General features: G+C 38.7%; 2 protein-coding genes across 9 annotated transcripts in view; one reads left to right on the forward strand and one right to left on the reverse strand.

Moving 5' to 3' along the window:
• CSGALNACT2 (chondroitin sulfate N-acetylgalactosaminyltransferase 2) overlaps positions 1 to 20,525 on the forward strand; it is a 48,668-nt gene that overhangs the window by 16,699 nt on the left and 11,444 nt on the right. For 5 of the 7 annotated variants that reach the window (XR_010381895.1, XM_031460902.2, XM_031460903.2 and 2 more), the window contains exons 3-7: positions 421 to 637; positions 2,030 to 2,131; positions 5,409 to 5,587; positions 7,251 to 7,345; positions 17,818 to 17,899. Coding sequence is in view for 6 of the 7 variants with exons in the window: in XM_031460902.2 (XP_031316762.1) it covers positions 421 to 637; positions 2,030 to 2,131; positions 5,409 to 5,587; positions 7,251 to 7,345; positions 17,818 to 17,899 (675 nt within the window). In the remaining variant the exon portion in view is untranslated. Of the gene's footprint in view, positions 1 to 420; positions 638 to 2,029; positions 2,132 to 3,035; positions 3,128 to 5,408; positions 5,588 to 7,250; positions 7,346 to 17,817; positions 17,900 to 20,525 lie in introns of those variants that run through there. The other 2 variants (XM_064487918.1, XM_031460904.2) reach the window with 2 other exon arrangements.
• The window catches only part of RASGEF1A (RasGEF domain family member 1A), a 106,386-nt gene continuing 98,130 nt past the window's right edge, over positions 12,270 to 20,525 (reverse strand). For both annotated transcript variants that reach the window (XM_064487920.1, XM_064487919.1), the window contains one exon: positions 12,270 to 12,363. In XM_064487920.1, the coding sequence (XP_064343990.1) occupies positions 12,270 to 12,363 (94 nt within the window). The remainder of the gene's footprint in view (positions 12,364 to 20,525) is intronic.

A 20,525-nucleotide genomic window follows, 5' to 3' on the forward strand; every position in this document is an offset into this window, starting at 1 on the left:
AGTCATGTAAAAAGGAATCATTGTCATTTTTTTTTAATTGGGAGGAGAGGTAATTATGTTTACTTATTTATTTTATTTTTAGAGGAGGTACTGGGGATTGAACCCAGGACTTTGTGTATGCCAAGGTACATAGTGTGACTGCACTCTGCCACTTGAGCTATACCCTCCCCAAGGAATCACTGTCATTTGGAGCATATTTTATGGATTGAATACTCTAGCGGAGTGGTGAATGCTTTTTTAACCTCTCCTTTTAAAGAAATAGTTGTTACCGACTGTACAGTGGGGATAAATATTTTTACAAATAAATAAAACTCCTATAAGTTTGGTTTTGCATTCTTGATATTTGGGTGAAATCAGTAGCCACATTGAATTTGTAAACTTTGACATGGAGACATCTTTGTTCCTAACTCTTTCCTTTAGGTTATTATCGTACTGAGAGAGATAAGGGCACACAGTATGAGCTCTTTTTTAAGAAAGCAGACCTTATGGAATATAGACACGTGACCCTCTTCCGCCCTTTTGGACCTCTCATGAAAGTGAAAAGCGAGATGATTGACATTACTAGGTCAATTATTAATATCATCGTGCCACTTGCTGAAAGGACTGAAGCGTTCGCGCAGTTTATGCAGAACTTCAGGTAACTCTCAAGGCTTAGTGATTTGGCTAAGTGCTCCTTAAAAAAAAAGCATATTTCTTGCCGTTTTATTTAACTTACCTTCACTGAGTATGATGACTTAGAATTACAGAGTAATTCTGCAGGCTCAGGGGAACTTTATGTTTTGATGTTCCCTTTTTTCTTATAGTATGTGTACTATATTGTATTTTTGACAATTTGAACTATGAAGTAAACTGAGGGTGACAATTATTAGAAACTAAATTTGATGACCTTTATAATTGTGTTTTAATTCATTTTAGGACAAGTTGAATTTTTAAAAGTAACTTTATTGAGGAATAACTTACAAACAATTAAATCCACATATTCTAAATATAGAGGTTTCATGACGAATGTGTACATTCATGTAACTGTCTTCTCAATCAAGATATAGAACATTGTTATCTCTCCAGAAAATTCCACTGAGAACAATTTGAATTTTAAAATTGAAAGAAATTTTGGAAATACAAATATTCAAGTGAAAGATGGGAGAACATTATTCCATCTTGGGAAGCAGAGATTATAACATTTTTTAAATATTTTTTTCTTTTTTTGATCATTAAATTTGGATTTTTTAAATGCTGAAGTGTTAAAAAAATTAACAGCTTCATATTAGGTAACTACTTGAAAGTTTTACTTTTTATTTTACTCTAACAGTTGTCATGTTTTTAATACTTTAATATGCTTTTTTTTTAATAACTTCGTAATTCCAGTCTTTGTTCTCATTGAAGTTGTTGAATGTAAAAGTTAGTTACACAATTCTGTTGCAGAATTTCTCAGAATATCTAAAAGTCATGCTTCCAAATGAGTTTCATCTTTTTGAAATTGCTCACTTGAAATCTGACTTCCTAAAACATTTTTTAATTGCCTGTCTTGGAATTATCTTCAGATGCTACATTATTCTTTATAGTTAATAATCTCAGTCATGGCAAATATTTATTCCTTGACAATAGGTATAATTTATGGAATTAGGCAGTCTGAAGACAAAAATACCTTTTGACTCAAAACTTGAATTATTTATTTATTTGCTTTTGAACTGATTGAACTTATTTCCTTGAGCAGCTTGTAACTTGCTTCTGAAGGCAATGCCAAAGCAAAAGCTCCAAAGATGTTTTGAAATATGGCGACTTCTTGTGCTGCTTACATGCCCCTTCAAGTGTTGCATTCATTTAGACATATATGTTGTCATGTGCTTGCTGTGACGCCTTTAATAATTCAGCAATATTGCCAGTTTTATTTTCACTTAAAGCTCCATGTGATTTCATCCTACGTAAGAAATGCTTCGTTCATTTTCTTGTTAAAGCTTCACGTGATTGCTTTCTGAATGACTAGTGCCTTATGTATTTTCCTGAATGAACTCTTTTTCAATTCTGTTAGGGATGTATGTATTCATCAGGACAAGAGAATTCATCTCACAGTGGTGTATTTTGGTAAAGAAGGACTATCTGAAGTCAAGTCTATCCTCGAATCTGTCGCAAGGTTGGTGAGGCATGTTTGCATTGAAGTCCTTGATATATAACTTTAGAAGAATGAGAATTTCAGATATTTAATGAGTATTTCAGATATTTAATGAGTCAATAATTTTGAATAGCTGCTGTCAGCTGAGCATGTGAGTGGTGGTGGTAGCAAGTTCCTCATTTCACCCCTGAGTTCACTCGTGCAACTCTAGATGACTCATCTTCCCTTAGCCTCTTAGCAGACAGCCTAGCTGATCTGGGTGCTCTCACTCTGTGGCCCGCTCACCTTCTGTATATTTGCCTCCATTTATTCTTCATTTCCTTCCGTTGAACTCTTTCCCTTTTTCTAAATCTAACCTCTTCACTTTGATTTCATCTCCTGAGCTTGTCTCTTACTTGCCACCCTTCTTTCCTTTCATTTTCCTAAGTTCCTTCTCACCCTGCAAGTGATGCTTATTTAGGACTCCCCTATCCTTCAGAGACCCCTGCCTGACTCTACGGTTCCCAGTAGCTACTCTTAGGTTTCTGTCCTTTCACAGCTAAACCTCACAGAACGGTAGTTCTCTAACCCAGCAACTCATAGTACCTGGCACATAGTAGGTGCTCAGAGGTTTGAATGAATGAATTAGTAATTCCTTAATACTCCATTATTAATCCTGTAGCTTCTCAACCTTTTTATCTCTAAGTTATGGGCCCAAAGTTATGACCTAACTGCCACAATCAGGCTTTTCTCTGTCATCCTCCTTGATTGTTTGTTTACATTTGATACCTAACCAGTACTCCCTTCTTGAAACTTTCCTCTGATGTTTGTAAAATGTAAATATTTTGTAAATGTAGATATGTTATAATGTAAGATATTAGGTTGATTGTCTTTTCTGACCACATCAACTCTGTATCCTTTACTTGCTTCTCTACCTTTCTGCTAGTTGTGGCCATTCCCTAAGAGTCCAGATTTGGCCGGCCATTCTTCTCGAATCGTTCAACTAACATTCATTGAGTCCCACCGACTATGTTCCAGGTACACTGCTTGGGAGTCTGACTGGGGTGGCTGGGATAGGACTGGGCCCAGAGGAAGGAGTTGCAGTTCCTACCCCAAAGGGACTCTCACAGCATTGGAGTATAAAAAACAGACACTGTCTTCTCCTCCCCTTTCATCAGCTCCTCCTCCTGATGGCCCCCTTTCAGTTCAGACTAAGACCATTCTCACGATCCCCTGGGCTTGATGTCTGAGAGCCAGAGTCTTCACTCATTCTTTACCTCTTATTTGTCAGCTCCTGCTCACTGCACAGGACCTCTGCTCTGTCCTTTCCTTGCTGCAGCCACCACTCTAACCCAGGTTCCCCCTCCCTCCATTTCTTCCCTTATCTCTTCCCTCCTTACCATTTTCAGATCACCTACTAAGTGCTAATGGCTCACGTTGTTATTACAAAGTTGTCCCTGCATTAATCCAGATTCCTCTGTGGCAAATGATGGAAACTTACCTTAAACTTGCTTGAGGAAAATGGGAGCATTATTGAAGAATCTTGACTAACTCCTGAAATTAAAGGGATTATTATAACCAGATTTAATGAAGAAAACCAAAACAGCTTTGGTATCTTAGGAGCTGGGACCAGAGACTCAAATACCATCAGAATCTCTTATTGTCTTCTTACCTGTTTTTCTCTGCATGTTGACTTCATTCTCCTGTTGCAGAGTGGCTTCTTCCACATGTGAGGTATATGGCTGTTGGCAGCTCTGAGCTCACATCTTCTCAGCTTTACCATCAGAGAGAAAAGAGCTTTCTCCCAGGTCCAGTTGAGCAAATCCCAGAGAAGGACTTTTGCCCACTCTTGAGCCAGTCACTATGGCCAGGTGGGGTGGGGGTATTGTGATTGGCCCAGCTTGAGTCTAGTCCGGTCCCTAGGAAATTACTGTGGTTGGGCTATTCTATGATTAGTTCCTCCACTTGGTGCTGGGGAGTGTGAGGTGGTGATCAGAAGTTTCCCCCAAAGAAGGGAGAGATTTATAACCTGTAAAAGGGGAGCCCCTGGAGTCCACTCCATGCACTATTTGAGTCTTTGTTTCCATCTCTCCATTCCCCATTCTATACTATTGTAAGAGTAATCTTTTTTAAATGTTGCTTTTTTGATCCAGCTATCCCCTAGTACAGCGGTTCTCCAACTTTAACATCAGAGTCACCTGGAGTGACTTGTCCCAAGAGAGAGACAGATGCTCAGCTCCTCCCCTAGTATCTGATGCAGGGGACTGGGGTGGGGCCTGAGAATTTGTATTTCTAACACGTTCCCAGGGGAATCTGATGCTGTGGATGCAAGGACTTGTCTGTGAGAACCACTGCCCTAGTGGAAAAACCCTGACTCCTCCTTGCCTTTAGAACACTGGCTTTAACTTCTCACAGAAGGTACCCCTCAGTCTGACCCTTTTCTGATCTTCTCTCACTGTTCCCATTTTAGGACCCCTCTGTTCCAATCTGATTTGTCTCATCCCTGTTCTTTAAATTGCTTTCTACTTTCTTGCCTCCTTGCCTTTGAGAAGAATTAATTGGAATGACCTTTATACTCACCACTGAATTCAGGATTCTAACCAAGGCATAACTTAAATTCTGCTTCTAGCATCTTCTCTAACTACTCCAGACAAAAGCAATCTTTTCTTTCTCAGAACTGCTGTTCATTCATTCATTCAACAAATATTTATTGAACTCCTACTCTCTGAGGGACACTGTGTCCATAGTAGTGAACAGAACAAAACCTCTGCTCTCATGGAGCTTACATTCTAGTGGAAGACACTCGAACAGACATGTCTGGTGGTACTGAGGAAAACAAAGCTGGGCAAGGGGATAGACGTTAAAGAGAAGGGAGCTTAGGGCTATGTCACATACAGCATGAGGAGATCCCTCTGATAAGGGGACATTTGAGCAAAGATATGACAGACTTGAGAGAAGAGCACCCTTTGTATGTATCATTCATGAGGTTTGCATTATTTATTACCAAACATGATGGCTATTTTTCCATGTGTATATTTCTTATCTTCCCAGTAGGTTTTTAAGATCCTGAAGGGTAGTGGTCTCTCAACGCTTATTAACCTCACACCACTAGCATGTTGCCTCAAATGTGGGCATTTAGTGAGTATCTGTCCTTGATGATGGTCATACACATGAAGCTCCTGATTGCCTTTCCCTGTATGAATGTAGAACCAACATAGTAAATAACCTGAAGTGTAAAATATGTTTTGTAAGTTGTGTTGAAGGAAGAGAGTCAACTTTAAATGGAACTTACCATTTGTTATATGTGCTTTCCTTATAGTGAGTCTGATTTTCACAATTACACCTTGGTCTCATTGAATGAAGAATTTAACCGTGGACGAGGACTAAATGTGGGTGCTCGAGCCTGGGACAAGGGAGAGGTATTGATGTTCTTCTGTGATGTTGACATCTATTTCTCAGCCGAATTCCTTAACAGCTGCCGGTTGAATGCTGAGCCAGGTGTGTAAAATGGTGGTGGGTGAGTTGAGTGTAGAATTTAAAACAGTGTCAGCATGTCTCATATTTTGAATCAAGTTAATTATGTTTTTTTTTTGAGTTATATTAGGCATAATTTAACTGGAATTTTAAGTAGAAAAGTGAAAATTTGCCCCTCAAGTTCATACCCCTTGTTCTCTTATGGCCAAATGCCAGTGTCTGTATTTGAATCTAAATAAACACATGCAAAGAAATAAAAAGTCATGAAATTGACAAGGAGGAAGCAGCACCCATTAGAAAAAGAGCCAAGCCAACAGTGTGATGTGTGAGAGTCAGCAGCACTGTACCTCAGGCAGATGGTGCCGGCACACTTACGGGCGTGCACACTTACGGGGGTTGAGGATCAGTTGGTGCTTGGTCTCCAGACTGTGCATTTGGGGATGATTACTTATACTTTGTTTTAAGTTGTATATAGTTTTCAAAAACATAAGAGCAAATGACATTTTTATGTATCAAATATTACTTTAAATATGAAAAGGAAGTTTTCTGTATTAAAAAAAATCTCACAGTAAATGTTTTTGATATAGAACTACTCATATCATTCAAATTACTACCTTCTTACAAGTCAATTTATTTAGGGATAGTTGTCAGGAACCCTGTGAGACCTAGTGAGTAAATGTGGGTTAGATTTACTTTTTTTTTTTTTTTTTACACCAGACAGGATGAAGCCCAGAATGTAGAAGCTGAAGGAGATGTGTTTGCTTAATATAAGAGAAATATTTTATATAAAATATTTTATATAATGTTACATTATTTCTTTAATGTAAAACAAATAGAATTGCCTCTGGGAAATCAAGCTCCCCTTTCCTAAGTGGATTCTAACGAAGAGTTAAACATTTGCTAGGGATCTTGTAATAAAAGGCTGCCCATTACTTGCAGGGTCGTTGACAGCTTCTGAGCACTTCATATTATCATTTCTGATAGAGGCCAGTCTCAGCAAGGGGGTCTCTATTGAGGGGAGGTGGGCTAGTTGATTAGCTTTAAAGGTCCCTTCATTGATAACAGTTTGAATGCTCATGACAAAGGCTTTTGAAGGGGGCTATTACATCGGATATTTTTAACTCTTAATTTTCCCAGGGTTTCGAAATCTTGTTCAGATCAATCTGCAGTTCTATATTTTAATTATTCTCTGTATATCCATGATACAGTATCCTTTGGATTCACTGTTCCTATGATTTATTTTTGAGAGTGGATTTAACAGAAGTTTCTAAGTCTCTTGGTGATTGTCAGAGGTTAACCTTTATCTATTACTGTTAATTCAATGAAATAATGATTAATTAATGGCTCACCTAATGAACAGCTGAGAAAATGCTTTTGTGTATCTCCCCAAAGTCAAAGGGTATAAATGTATCACAAGGGAATAGAGCACTCTTTATAGTCTTTTTTTCTCTGTTCTTTTGCAGGGTTATAGTTTCATAGTCTAACTTATTGATATATTATGAAGTCATCATCGTGTTCATCAACATGAGTTTTCAGTAGCCTGAATATTGATAAAATACAACATTAATAAAATAAAATTACAATATGTAACAAACACTTTAACAAAGTCTTAGTAGATATTGCAATAAACATCAGTGGTTTATTTTATGACTTCTTTTTGTATGTAAACATATATTTTAATTTGTAGGTAAGAAGGTGTTTTACCCTGTGGTGTTCAGTCTTTACAACCCTGCCATCGTTTATGCCAATCAGGATGTGCCACCGCCTGTGGAGCAGCAGCTGGTAAGACTTGGTTATGAAAGGCCTCAAAGATCCTTGCTAGGTTCCTTTATGTTTGTTTCACAACGAAGTAGAAAACAAAGCTTCAATTAAAAACTGTAATTACTGTAAACGCATATCCATAGTCTACCCACCTCCATAAAATGCTTTTGTATTGTTTCAGAATTAAATGTCATTGGGTGAGGGCAGAGTTTAGGCCACAGAGAAATACTCATGTTCTAGAATGTGAAAATTATCTATTTCTACCAACTTAATTCTAGTAATACTAAAAATAAATTTTAATTTTAAAAAACTTACTAACTAGAAATTAAAACTACTAAATAAATAAGAAGGAATAATATACTACAGGAAATTACTTAGAAAGTCTTGGAATAGGAATGCCATATATCAGAACTTACAGTTATTGACAAAGTTATATAAGTTTTGGGAAAAAATTTAAATAAACTTCTGTGAAGTAATTGAGATTTACAGAAAAGTCGGAAAGATAGTATAGAGAGTCACTGTACTTCACCTATTCCCCTATTGCTTACCCTATTGCTAACATCTTATATGACTGTGGTTCATTTGTCAAAATTAAGAAATTAACTTCGGAAAGTTACTGCTTATTACACTATAGTTTTTATTGAGATTTCACCAGTTTTTCTACTAACGTCCTCTCTCTTCCAGGATCCAGTCTAGGCTACTATATTGTATTTAGCCTAATCTTTTATTGTTAATATTAGGAAAAAATGGAAATAAATGAACTAAGAAGATAATTTAACATGTTTTTTTAAAAAAAAAAAGAAAACTAACTGAGAAAGAAATAAAGACAAAGGCAGAAATTAATGAACCAAACTAATAGGTTGACAAACATAGGAGCTTATTCTTTATTTGCAGAAAAAGTGTAATCATAAAGTGGGCAGATTTAGGGTAAAAAGGAAAACACAACATAGGAAATTAGAATAAGAAAACATTGGTAGAATAAGAAAACATTGAGAGAAATCAGTTTCATATAGTAAGTTTAAAAAATTCTAAATAAAAGGAAGGATTTGAGAATTGATAAAATATTAGTATGAATTAAGTTCGTATTAGTATTTTATAAAAGCATTTTATGAATAAAAGAGATGGAAGCTCTGAAGAGACTAAGAGCAATTTAAAATATTAGAAGAGTTATCAAACAGTTACCCGAAGATACATAGCTGTTTCACTGGTGAGTTTTTCCAAACGTTCAAAGAACAGGTAATATTGGTGCCATATGATCTACTTAATATATTTTATGAGGCCAACATTATCTTCATACCAACCCCTGGCAAAGCATGTATACACACACACACACGCACACGTACACACACGTACATGTACACTTCTACCTTATCTGTAGTCTAGTATTACTTAGGAGCACAGATACAATTGGGGGCAAAATGGCAAACTGAGCATCCACATCTGCCTTATCTAACACCCTCAATGCTTTGTGAGAATGAATTGCTAAAAATAAAAAGGCATGTTAGTATTGGGGAATGAGAGAAATTCCATTAGTGGATCTAAATTTTGGGAAATTTCTGTAAGATGACAATAGTTGTCATAAGAGAACAGTCTAGAATGTTTCAGGAGAACACTGAAGATGGGGCTACCTTGCATCCTCCGGGCTCATTTCAGAAGACAGGGAGTGGTGAAGTATGTATACTTCTCCAGGAGAGGTGCTTAACAACAGGCATCGCAGATACACAGGCTGGACCCTGGAGCTAGAGAGGCAGAGTAGGGTCCTCGGAATACGAGTTGTAAGGTGGATAGGGAGCCCCAGACTCCAAACGTGAGCTGCTTTTGGCACATTCTGCCCGAGACCACATTTAGCCCCTCCTCCACTGTTACTGGAGATAGACCCTTGCAATCATAACTAGCAGCCATGGGTTTTTGAACAATGATTTTTGAAACAAAAATGAGTAGCAGCTAACCAAGACTTAGCAAAACATTTGACAGAAACCAACATTATGAAAGAGGTACGAAATCTTAATAAATAGGAAAATTAACACATGAGAATAGGAATACAGATAGAAACAACTTTAAATTAAGTATGTCTTAAAGGAAATTAGAGAAAACATTAATTTCACAAAACAATATTTGTTGCTAAAAAAGAGTCAGGACTTGAAAATTGTGAAAATATAAAACTCAGTAAATGGGCTGAAAGCAGAATGGTCACTGTTGAAACAAATCTGTAAACTAGAAGATGGGCCAACTGGGCACATAAAGACCAAGAGATAATGTAAGAAAAAGATTGAGACCTGGGAAATCAATCCAGAAGTTCCCAGATTGTTTAGTAGGCGTTCCAGAAGGGGGAGAAGAGACAGGACAGAGCAGGGAGGAAATAGAAGAAAACATCAAAGAACCAAGGAAAGATAAGTCTTCTGGCACTCGAGAGCAGAAGTTAAGGGACAATCCTAATACCTTCCAGAGACGCCAAAAATAGCAAAACCTAGCTTGTCTACAAAGGAATGGTGATCAGGTTGGCATTTGCCTTCTTTGTGATGATACTGGTGCTAGAAAACAATAAAGAGATACCTTGAACATTGTGAAGAAAAATAACTTCAGTTCTAGAATCCATATTTGACCTATTTGAGGGCAAAATAGACATTTTGAACATTGAAAGACTCAGAGTTTACTTCTCACAGGCCTTTTCTAATTCAGTTGAATCAGAAATGAACACATTGAAGGAGAAAGACCTGAGAATAAAATAGTGATCAACAACAGCAACAAAAACCCAGTAAAACTTTTGTTTACATAGTTGTTAATGAAACACATAATAAAAGAGAAATTAATAGCAGCTTAAACTAAAAAGTCAAGGGGTACATACGTGGTATACATATGTGTATTACCTAGCTCTGTCCCAAGAGGGTCTAGAAGCAGTGACTTCTTTACAGTAATAAGCACACCCAGCTCCCAGATCTTAATGCTGAGACAGGAAATAGAGGAGCCTGGAGCATCTTGTAGCTCCAGAAAGTGAGGAAATATTCAAGCAACAAAAGGATGAGGGTACGTCAAAGGGGCACAAGAGCCTGAAAGAGCTCCCGGCGGCAAATCTGGAACAATTTGAGCAACAAAATAAATCACATAGTACTGGGTTATAACGCCAAGCATAAAATAAATATCCATGAATCCTTACTGACGTAAATAAATTTGTGAGCAAATAAATAGATAAATAATAATAAATGAATGAATAAATTGGTTGATTTATTTATGTATTTGTTTTTTAATGGAGGTATGGAGGATTGAACCAGAATTCTAAATAACTTTTGTAGATACTCCCTTTTCCAGAAGGTGGAGATAGGTGACTCACTTCCCAATAAACAAGTATGAAAATAGAAAAACTAAATTTAGCAGAGAAACCTGGCAGACACCACCTTAAACCAAGTAATGAAGGTTAGCATCACCAGTGTTGTCATGTCCTCCCTCATACGATGTAACAAGAAGAGCACTTTAGCCCTGTGGTCTTACTTCCAAAAACCTGCAACCCTACCCTAATGAGAAAAACTTCAGACAATCCCAAACTGAGGGTCATCCTACAAAATACTTCACTTCTCAAAACTGTTAAGATCATCAAAAACAAAACTGAGAAACTGTCACAGTTTCTCAGGAGTCTAAGGAGACATAACAAATGAAATGTGGTCCCCTGGACTGGATCCTAGAACAGAAAAAAAGACATTAAAGGAAAAAATGGTGGAAGTCAAATAGAGTCTGGAGTTTAGTTAATAGTAATGTACCAGTGTTGGTTTCTTAACTTTGACAAATATCCCACAACAATGTTAGATAATAACATTTAGGGGAAGCCGAAAGCTACATGAGAAGCATCTGGGAACTTTTTACTATTTTACAACTTTTCTGTAAACCTGAAAAAATATTTCAACATAAAAAGTTCATCTGTAAAAAATTTTACTTGAAAAACAAACCCAAAAAAGTGCAAAATGAACTCAACCTGTTAGGGTGAAGAGCTAATAATCTTGTCTGGTTTGGGAGGGTGTGGGCAAAGAATGATTTGAATGCAGATTCATTGTAGATGTTGTATAGAAAAATAAGTTTAAGAACTTCCACTTCAAGTTCTAGTTTCACTTTGTAACCATTGCAAGTTATTTAAGCTTTCTAAGCTTATCTCCTTACAAACACAAGAAGAAAGCTTGCTCTCCATAATGTTTAGCTATATTACAAATAAATATGAAATATGGGGAAAAAAACAGGTAAAAGACAGCTGATGATAATTCACAATAAATATATTTAAGTCATTCTTATAAGAATAAATTAAAACAGCAGTGCAATTACTTTTTTTTTGCTATAAAATCACTGTTTTTAAAAGCAGCCATGTGAGTGAGGCTGGCAGGATGGGGGCTCTTCCATCCCACCAGTGGTGTGGGAAGCATGAGCTTTCTGAATCAGGAGTTTTCAAACAGGTTCATCCCTTTAACCCAGTAATTTCCATTCCAGAGAGTCTCTGCCTGAGGTAGTAGCAGAACTGCAGAGTAGCAATGTGCATAATATTAACAACATTAAAAACAAGCAAAACTAATAATAAAATGATAAATTGAATTATAGTGTATACCATGGTAAATATTATGTGTCAAGAGGAAAATGTTCATTAAATGGAACAGGAGTGTGAATGTAGAATTAAATGTAAAGTTTAAAATGGGAAATAGTATATATATGTATTTATATTTGTTTTGATATTTTAATTTTATAATAGCAGATGTTTTGGTACCTTTTTCTGTGTGCAAGGTACTGTTGTTTTTCATACATATTAACTCATTTAATCCTGTAACAACCTCTGAGGCAGGTGCTATTATTCCCCCTATTTTACATATGAGGACCCAGTTGAGTGCCGTCCCCCCACCCCCCCACCCCCCTACAAATGCACAGGGGCCGAGATGGGGCCAGGAGCCCTGGCTCTGTAGCTCCAGTCTCCCTCTTACCTGCTGTGCAGACTGCCTCTGTTACATTTATTCATCAGATAGTCAGTGTCCAGTCTATGCCAGCCATTATTCACCACTGGAACACAGCACCTAGAACCATACAGACATGGTTATTGTTCATAAGAATTTTTAGTGTGGTAGGAAGACACAGAAAATAAAATTAATAAGTATCATGCAGATCATTAAAACAGGCTGAGCTGTGAAGAGTGATTAGGTGGTTTCTGGGTTGTTTGGTCAGAGAGGCCTTCCTGAGATGGGGCTGTGGAGGGGCCATCTGAATGACAAGAAGGAACTTGATACACAGTGACTGGGAAGGCGGTTCCAGGCAGGAGAAACAGCTAGTGGATTTCCTGAGGTGGCTGGAGCACAGTGGGCGAGGGGGCACCCAGCTGGGCCAGGTTACATAGAGCTTGTTCTGCCGCTGTAAGGAGTTTGAATTTATGCTAAATGCAGTAGAAAGGAAAGCCTGGGGAGTTCTGGTTCTGCGGGGAGTGGACTGTGTATGGCTCTAGCTGCTGGTAGCCAGTTAGGCTTTTGCAGTAGATCAGGGGAGGTGCTGTGGCTTACGTGAGGGTGGTGATTGTGGAGAAAGGTTTAGGTATGATTTGGAGACAGAGCTGACAGAGCTTGCTGGTGGATTGGATGTGGGGAGTAAGGGAAAGACAGGAGTGGAAGAGGAGAGATGAAAACTTCAATTTGAGCATGACAGGTTTGTGTTGTGTATTGAAGGTGCCAAAGGGGGATTCATGAACCTGGCATCTGTGAGGGGCTGAGGGCTGGAGATGTAGGTTATGTGTGGATAGCTGTATCCCCCACCTGCTTAGGAGACAGATTAAAATGCAATAAAATATTAACAACCAGGGGTTATGAACAATAATGAGTTTCCTTCTACTTTCGTCAGTGAAAATGTGCTGCTTTTTAAAAAATCAAACAAAACCAATGACTTTTCCACAAGCCTGATAATATTTGAAGAATTTTTAAAGAAACTAAAGTTATAAATGAAGTCATAATATTTATAAAATCATAATTGGCACGGGGTAGAAATGTCAGGGTGAGTGTTTTAATACTTTGCACCAGGATTATATTTTAACTAAGGAGATAAGAGCCTAATCTTGGTTTTGCCACAAAAGTTACACCTCTATAAGTTTATTTATTTTTTCTTTTATTGAAAGCCTACCATGTGTGCGTTGTTCTAGGTGCTAGGGATATAGCAGTGATCGCAATTAAGAAAAAACGCTGTCTTCAGGAAGTTTTACTTTCTGTTAGCAGGGAAGAAGGCTTCCTCTCCCCACCCCACCCCCAAATGGAAAAGGAAATTTTGTATTTCATTTATTAGCTCCTACATGAGCCAAGTCCTCAGTACTGCCTGGTTCATTCTGTTTTCAAGTTGGTTTTCCATTCTACACAGCAGCTCTTTCAGGCTGTCTTTACCCATCTCAGAAGTGGCCTGAATATTACTGTATTTCTGCTTTTTGCAAGAATTTCCACAGTGTTGCCCTACGGATCACTCAAACTCATTATGTCCAGAACCTAGCTCCACATCATTCCTCTCTGGGCTGGCCCTTTCCCCCGGCTCCCACTCTCGGGGGGAGGACTGTCACATACTCACATACCCGTTGTCAGGACATCAGACTGCTGCCATCTTGGCTGATCCTTCCCCCTCATCCCCTGCTCCTGCCCATTTAGTCACTTGCTGACTTCTGTCAGTTCTGCATCCTAAATCTTTTTTACATCCACTGAATTTTTTCTTTCTCTACATACCATGATAGTCTATACCACCAGCTTCCCATTCCCAGGTTATAGCTGTTGCCTCTTAACCAGCCTCCCTGCCTCTAGTCTTGCCTTCTTACATCTTCTCTCTTCTTATCTATTCTCTCTTATCCGCCGAGTGATCTCCCCAGAACGTCTGATCACATTACTCCTTCTGCTCCTCCTCTTCAGATAATTCCCATTGCCGTTAGGATAAAGCCCAAACCAGGTGACCAGGCACACGGGGTTCTCTCTGACGTGGCCCTGCTGATCCCTCTAGGCCAGGGGTCAGCAGTCTGTGGCCCACAGGCCAAATCCAGCCTGCTGCCTAGTTTTGTATGGCCCATAAGTTAAGAGTGGTTGAAAAGTATTTTTTAAAGGGTAATACTTCATGATACATGAAAATTATGTGAAATTCAAATTTAAGTGGCCATAAATAGTTTTTTGGAATGCAGCATGTTTATTTGATCATTTATCTTTAATGACTTCTTTCACACTACAGTGGCAGAGTTGAGTAGTTGTGACAAAGAGTCTATGCACTGCAGAGCCTAAAATACTTACCATCTAGTTTTTTATGAAAGTTTTCTAATCCCTGCTCCACATTTGTGGGCACCTCTACTTCTGACTCCAGTGTTCAGTCCCACTGTCTTTCACCCACAGTGCTCTTTCTGATCTCAGGCCTTTGCACAAACTGTTCTTTTGCCTAAAACTTTCTCCCAGCACTTCTTTCACTCGGCTAACTCCTACTTAACCTCTCAGATCCCAGCTCTAACTTCATTTCTTGGAGGAAGTGGCTTAGAACGCTGCAGTTTGGATGAGGTGCCTGTCTCTCTGCTTTCTGTCACCCTCCTCACACCCATATCCCCACTTCCCTCCATACACAACTCAGACTCCATGGTCAGTCATTATCCACAGCCTCTTTTCTGCTCTATACTCATCTCCTTCATCTCTCTGTTCTTCCAGTGTTTTCTCTTAAAACCCCAACCTAGTTAAGGGCAGCTCTGTCAACCAGGCCCCAGAGCAGCAGAATGTGGGTAGAGAGTGAGAGACAGTCCCACTGCAGGGCATAGCTTTAAATGTATGACTGCCCTGTGGTCCCGCGCCACACCCTAGTCCACCCACTCTGTGTCCTTCGCTGTGCGGTCCAGTGACACTGTCCTCCCACCTGCCAGCAGCCCTCACCACTCTCACTCTCCACGTATCCTGCTTCGTATCTCACTTAGAAAAGAGAAGCAGCGAGACGTTCACTTCCTTATTTTCCTGTCATGAGATCCATCCTCCTCACTGGCTCCATATCACATCCCCAGCCTCTCTCCATTCCCGGTGGAGGAACTGCCCACGTCCCTTCATAAGGCCAGCTCGTCCTTTTTTGGTGAACTAGATAGAGCTCATCCCTCACGCCTAAACAGGGATGCCCCTCCAGCCATTTTTTATTCTCCCCTATCCTAACATTTTGCGTCTTTTGGATCATTACTATACACATATAGAAATAGTGTAATACCACTTATGTTTGAAAAATATAGTCATTTCTTGCCCTGGGGCCTCATTCTTCTCACGCTTGCTTTCTGGGGTCTTCCCACATTGTTTCCTTAGTGTTTGTCGAACACATCAAGTGCACTTCTACCTCAGAGCCATTGTACGTGCTTTGTCTGGAATGATCTCAGATATTTGCATAGCTTGCTTCCTGATTTCACTAGGGTCCCTGCTCCAGCGTCCCTCCTCAGAAAGGCCTTCTGTGGGCATTATATCTAAAATTTCTCTCTATAGCATGCTGTTTGTCCTGGCATCTTTCTTCCTAGCATGTATCATCACGTAAGACTTACATTTATTTATTTGCTATTTTTCCATCAAAACAGAGGCTCTGTGGTAGCAGGGACTTTGTCACGTCTGCTGGCTCCCAGCTCCCAGAACCAAGTGCAATAGATTAAACCTTGTTGAATGAATGAATTTAAAAAGGACGTTTATCAGGATTCAGCTTTCATGTAATTCTGCAAGCTCAATACCATCAAAGCCCTGATTTTCTTTTTCTTTCTCTGCTTGAACTTCAGTGGTGACTGCTCCATTTTAAAGCTGGTGTCCTTCATTGTGGAAAAGGACCGCAGCAGTTCCAAATGTCACATCTATACCATACACCAGGGGTTGGCAAACTTCTTCTGTAAAAAGCCACATAGAAAATATTTTAGGTATTTCAGGCCATACAGTGCCTGTCACAACTATTCACCTCTGTCATTGTGCCACGAAAACACTCAGACAGTCTGTAAACAAGTGAGTGTGGCTGTGTTCCAATAAAAGTATTTACAAAACCAGATGGCAGGCGAGATGTAGCCTGGAGGCAGTAGTTTGCTTGCTTCTGCCCTACAGCATCCAAAGAGAGCAGGTGTCTTTCTAGTAGCTCTCTCAGCAGAATGCGGGGGCTTTGTTTTGCAAAGTTCTCAACAACCTTCCTTTTTAGCATGTTGGCCCGAATTTTGTCTAATGCCTGTTAGTAAATCAGTTCCTACAGTAAGTGGGGTGAGACTTTCTCACTGGGATAGAGTGTTCATGGCCCAGTCTGACATTGCAGGTGAATGGAGCATCCCTGAAGCTCATGGGGCCAGGTAAATTACCTGAGCAAAACTATATAGTCAGGAAGAGGGTGGGGGAAAGATGCAGACTAGGCACCAAATGAGGTCTACTGTGTAGAATTGATTGGTGTGTTACGGTATGTGCTTGTATAGCTGGTATCCTCCTAAAATAGAATGTCAGCCCCCCGAACCCTCTTATACTTTTGGTGGGAATGTAAATTGGTGCAGCCACTATAGAGAACAGTATGGAAAGTCCTTAAAAAACTAAAAACAGAGTTACCATATGATCCAGCAATCCCACTCCTGGGCGTATATCCAGAAAAGACAAAAACTCTAATTTGAAAAGACACATGCACCCCATTGTTCATAGCAGCACTATTTACAATAGCCAAGACATGGTAGCAACCTAAATGTTCATTGACAGGTGACTGGATAAAGATGTAGTGTATCTATATATAATGTGTGTGTGTGTGATGGAATATATACATATATGTGAGATGGAATATTACTCAGCCACTAAAAAGAATGAAATAATGCCATTTGTAGCAACATGGATGGACCTATTGATTATCATACTAAGTGAAGTCAGATAAAGACAAATATATGATATCACATATATGTGGAATCTTAAAAGAATGATACAAATGAACTTATTTACAAAACAGAAATAGACTCACAAACATAGAAAACTTATGGTCACCAAAGGGGAAAGGTGGAATGAGGGGTTAATTAGGAGTTTGGGATTAACAGATACACACTACTACATATAAAATAGATAAACAACAAGGGCCTACTATATATATATATATATATTCAATCTCTTGTAATAACCTATAATGGAAAAGAATATGTGTGTGTGTGTGTGTGTAACCGAATCACTTTGCTGTACACCTGAAACTAGCACAACATTATAAATCAACTATACTTCAATTAAAAAAAAAGTAAGCCCTTTGAGGTCAGGCATCACACCATTTGATTAATAGTAACCTCAACTTGCATCTTGTACAAGGCTTGAATTCAGTTAAATTGAAAGTGGCAAGAATCCTGTGCTCATGGGGATTACTATATTTTTGTTAATTTTGTAAGGATTTTATAACACAAATTGTGATCCATTAATAATCACATAAATGATAGGAAAAAGTATTGTTTGGAAAATATTTTGTTTCATTGTTGATTAAAACAGTGTATAGTTTTTGAGGGGTTAAATTGAGTTTTGTTTTTTAAACTTAAGGTTCACAAAAAGGATTCTGGCTTCTGGCGAGATTTTGGCTTTGGAATGACTTGTCAGTATCGATCAGATTTCCTGACCATTGGTGAGTGTACCTTACGTTTAAGGATAAGGTAATATCTCAGATTTGAGTGTTTTCCTATTAAATTTTGAATGTCTGAGATTAACTGAAAAGAAGAATGTGGAAATATGAAAGTCAAAGTGAGTTTATAATTAGTGTCTTTGAACAGAAGAATGAAGTCTTAAAGATAAAATAAAATACCCGTATTTGCATTTGAGTACTCTTATAAAAAATCTTTACCTAACTTTGGTGTTGTGCTCACAGATTGTTACAGCTAGAAGTAATGTTGGATTATCTAGTCCACGGCTTTCATATTTTTTATTTAGAGATGAAACCACCTTTATTTGTCTTTTGGACTTAGTGCAAAATCCCAGTATTCAAAACAAATGGAAAAAAAGCCTGCTCTTTCTAGCTCTGGTTGAAGTTGGAGTGGGGGACTTGGAAACACTGATTTAGTCATCCACTCCCCTTAACCAGAGATGACCATGAAGAATTTGATCTAAGCTACCTGCCCCAACCCAGCTTCATTCTCTTACCCAGCAAAAAATAAAGCATCAAAGCGTAGTTTAAGGAAGCAGGCTGAAACCTGATTCCATGTCTCCTGATTCATTTAGGGGCTACCTTGCTGTAGTGTATTAGAATACATTATGTGTATCTTTAATAGAATATATTTTATTTACTTTTTAGGTCCATTTTACTTTCATTTTTATAATCAAGCCTTTTATTTTGGAAGTTCCTCCACCTTGTCTTTTTATATTTGTGACAAGTGATGGAAAAATCAGCAAATAGTAACAAAAAGACTATTAAATGAAACTGGTACCCTTTTCCCTGTTTTCTTGCTTAGTAAAACATTAAGGATGTATCACCACCTTCTGACCTGTGTTACTTCTTATTGCTCCTTTCTCATTGTTTTCTCCTCATATTTCTATTAGATACGTGTTAGGACAGTTAATCGTGTCCCACATTTCTCCAGACTGTTCGTTTTCCTTCATTCTTTTTCTCCTTTTTCATGCTGTATAATCTCAGTTGATCTATCTTCAAGCTCATTGATTCTTCTTTTGGTAGTTCAGATCTACTGTTGAGCTGCTCTAAAGAATTTTTCATTTGCGTTATGGTACTTTTTAACTCCAGAATTCTCTCTTTTTAATATATAATTTCTATCTTTATCAATATTCTCTACTTGATGAGACATTGTCATCTTTCTGTTACTTCTTTATGCATGATTTCTTTTAATTTTTTGAACATATTTATAATGATTATTTTGAAATCTTTGTTAAAACTGCCATCTGGACCCTCTCACAGGCAGATTCTGTTGCCTGCTGTTCTTCCTGTATACAGGTCACACTTTTCTATTTCTTTGCCTACCTCATAATTTCTTCTTTGGAAAGTGGACATTTTAGATAATGTGTTGATTCTAGATATTGATTCCTACTGTGTCCAGAGCTTGTATTTTGTTTTGTTTTTGCTGATTTATTTATTGATTTGGCTTTTACTATTTCAGTGAATTCTGTCTCCCCACTCTCTCCCTCCCAGCAACACGAAGCTTCTCGTGTCACTCATCAGTGCATGTGCACAGTCATCCTGGGATGGTGCTGGATTTAGCAGGGCTTTCTTTGACTCTCTCTTTTCTCTGCCACTGTTGGTGACACTCCTGACTATTAGGCTGCACTCATTTGCTCACTGATTGTTCTCTTGTTTTTGACAGTGCTCTGGGACATAGATTGCTCCACAGTCTGAACAATTAAATTGAACCCAGGATAGTTTTTGAGGCAAGTCTTTGAGGTTTGTTTGGCCTCTAGGAGGGCTCTGCTTGGCTGTCTCTTTCCCTGCTTCTCTCTGGTAAACTAGCTGGCCTACATTTTAGCTTGCTCTCATAGGGCTACAAGCCTCCTCTTAATTGTTTACACCAAAATCTCCAGTATTGTCAAGAACCCCCTTTGGCCTGAACTTCTGCACTCTGTTTCAAATAAAGTCAATTCCTTTGGGAAAAGCTCTGGAGCATTTGTTCTTAGGGACTGCCCCTTCCCCTGACAAAAGTCTCTGAGTCTCTGCTCCAGAGCTGGGGAGGGGGGGGAGACAGTGTCACATTGCTCTCAGCATGACATCCCCGCTTTATTATCAGGACATTAGGTGGGAGCAGAAGGGCCACACTCCCTCCTGGAGTAGAGCCTCTGCCCTGTGAAGGCGGGCTGGGTGAGAAAGGGGGCCCCTGCCCTCAGCAGCACTTGTTTGCAGTTTGGCCTCTTTCATTTGGAGCTTCTGTTCCTTTACTGTTCCCTCTCCTTCTGGTATTCCCATTATACATATGTTACACCTTCTGTAGTTGTCCCATAGTTTTTGGATATCCTATTCTGTTTTTTCTATTCTTCTTTCCCCTCTTCCCCCAGTCTTCTTTCTTTTTGCTTTTCAGTTTTAGAAGTCTCTATGCGTGTGTCCTCAAGTTCAGAGATTCTTTCCTCAGCTAAGTCCAGTCTACTTGTGAGCCCCTCAAAGATATTCATTTCTGTTACATTGTTTTCTGTCTTCAGCATTTCTTTATGATTCTTTTAGAATACCTCTCTCTCTGCTTACATTACCCACCTGTTCCTGCGTGTTGTCTCTTTTTTTCATTAGCATCCTTAGCATTAATCACAGTTTTAAATTCCCAGTC

This window comes from Camelus dromedarius, chromosome 8 (assembly GCF_036321535.1).
Source record: "Camelus dromedarius isolate mCamDro1 chromosome 8, mCamDro1.pat, whole genome shotgun sequence".
Classification (NCBI taxonomy): Eukaryota; Metazoa; Chordata; class Mammalia; order Artiodactyla; family Camelidae; genus Camelus; species Camelus dromedarius.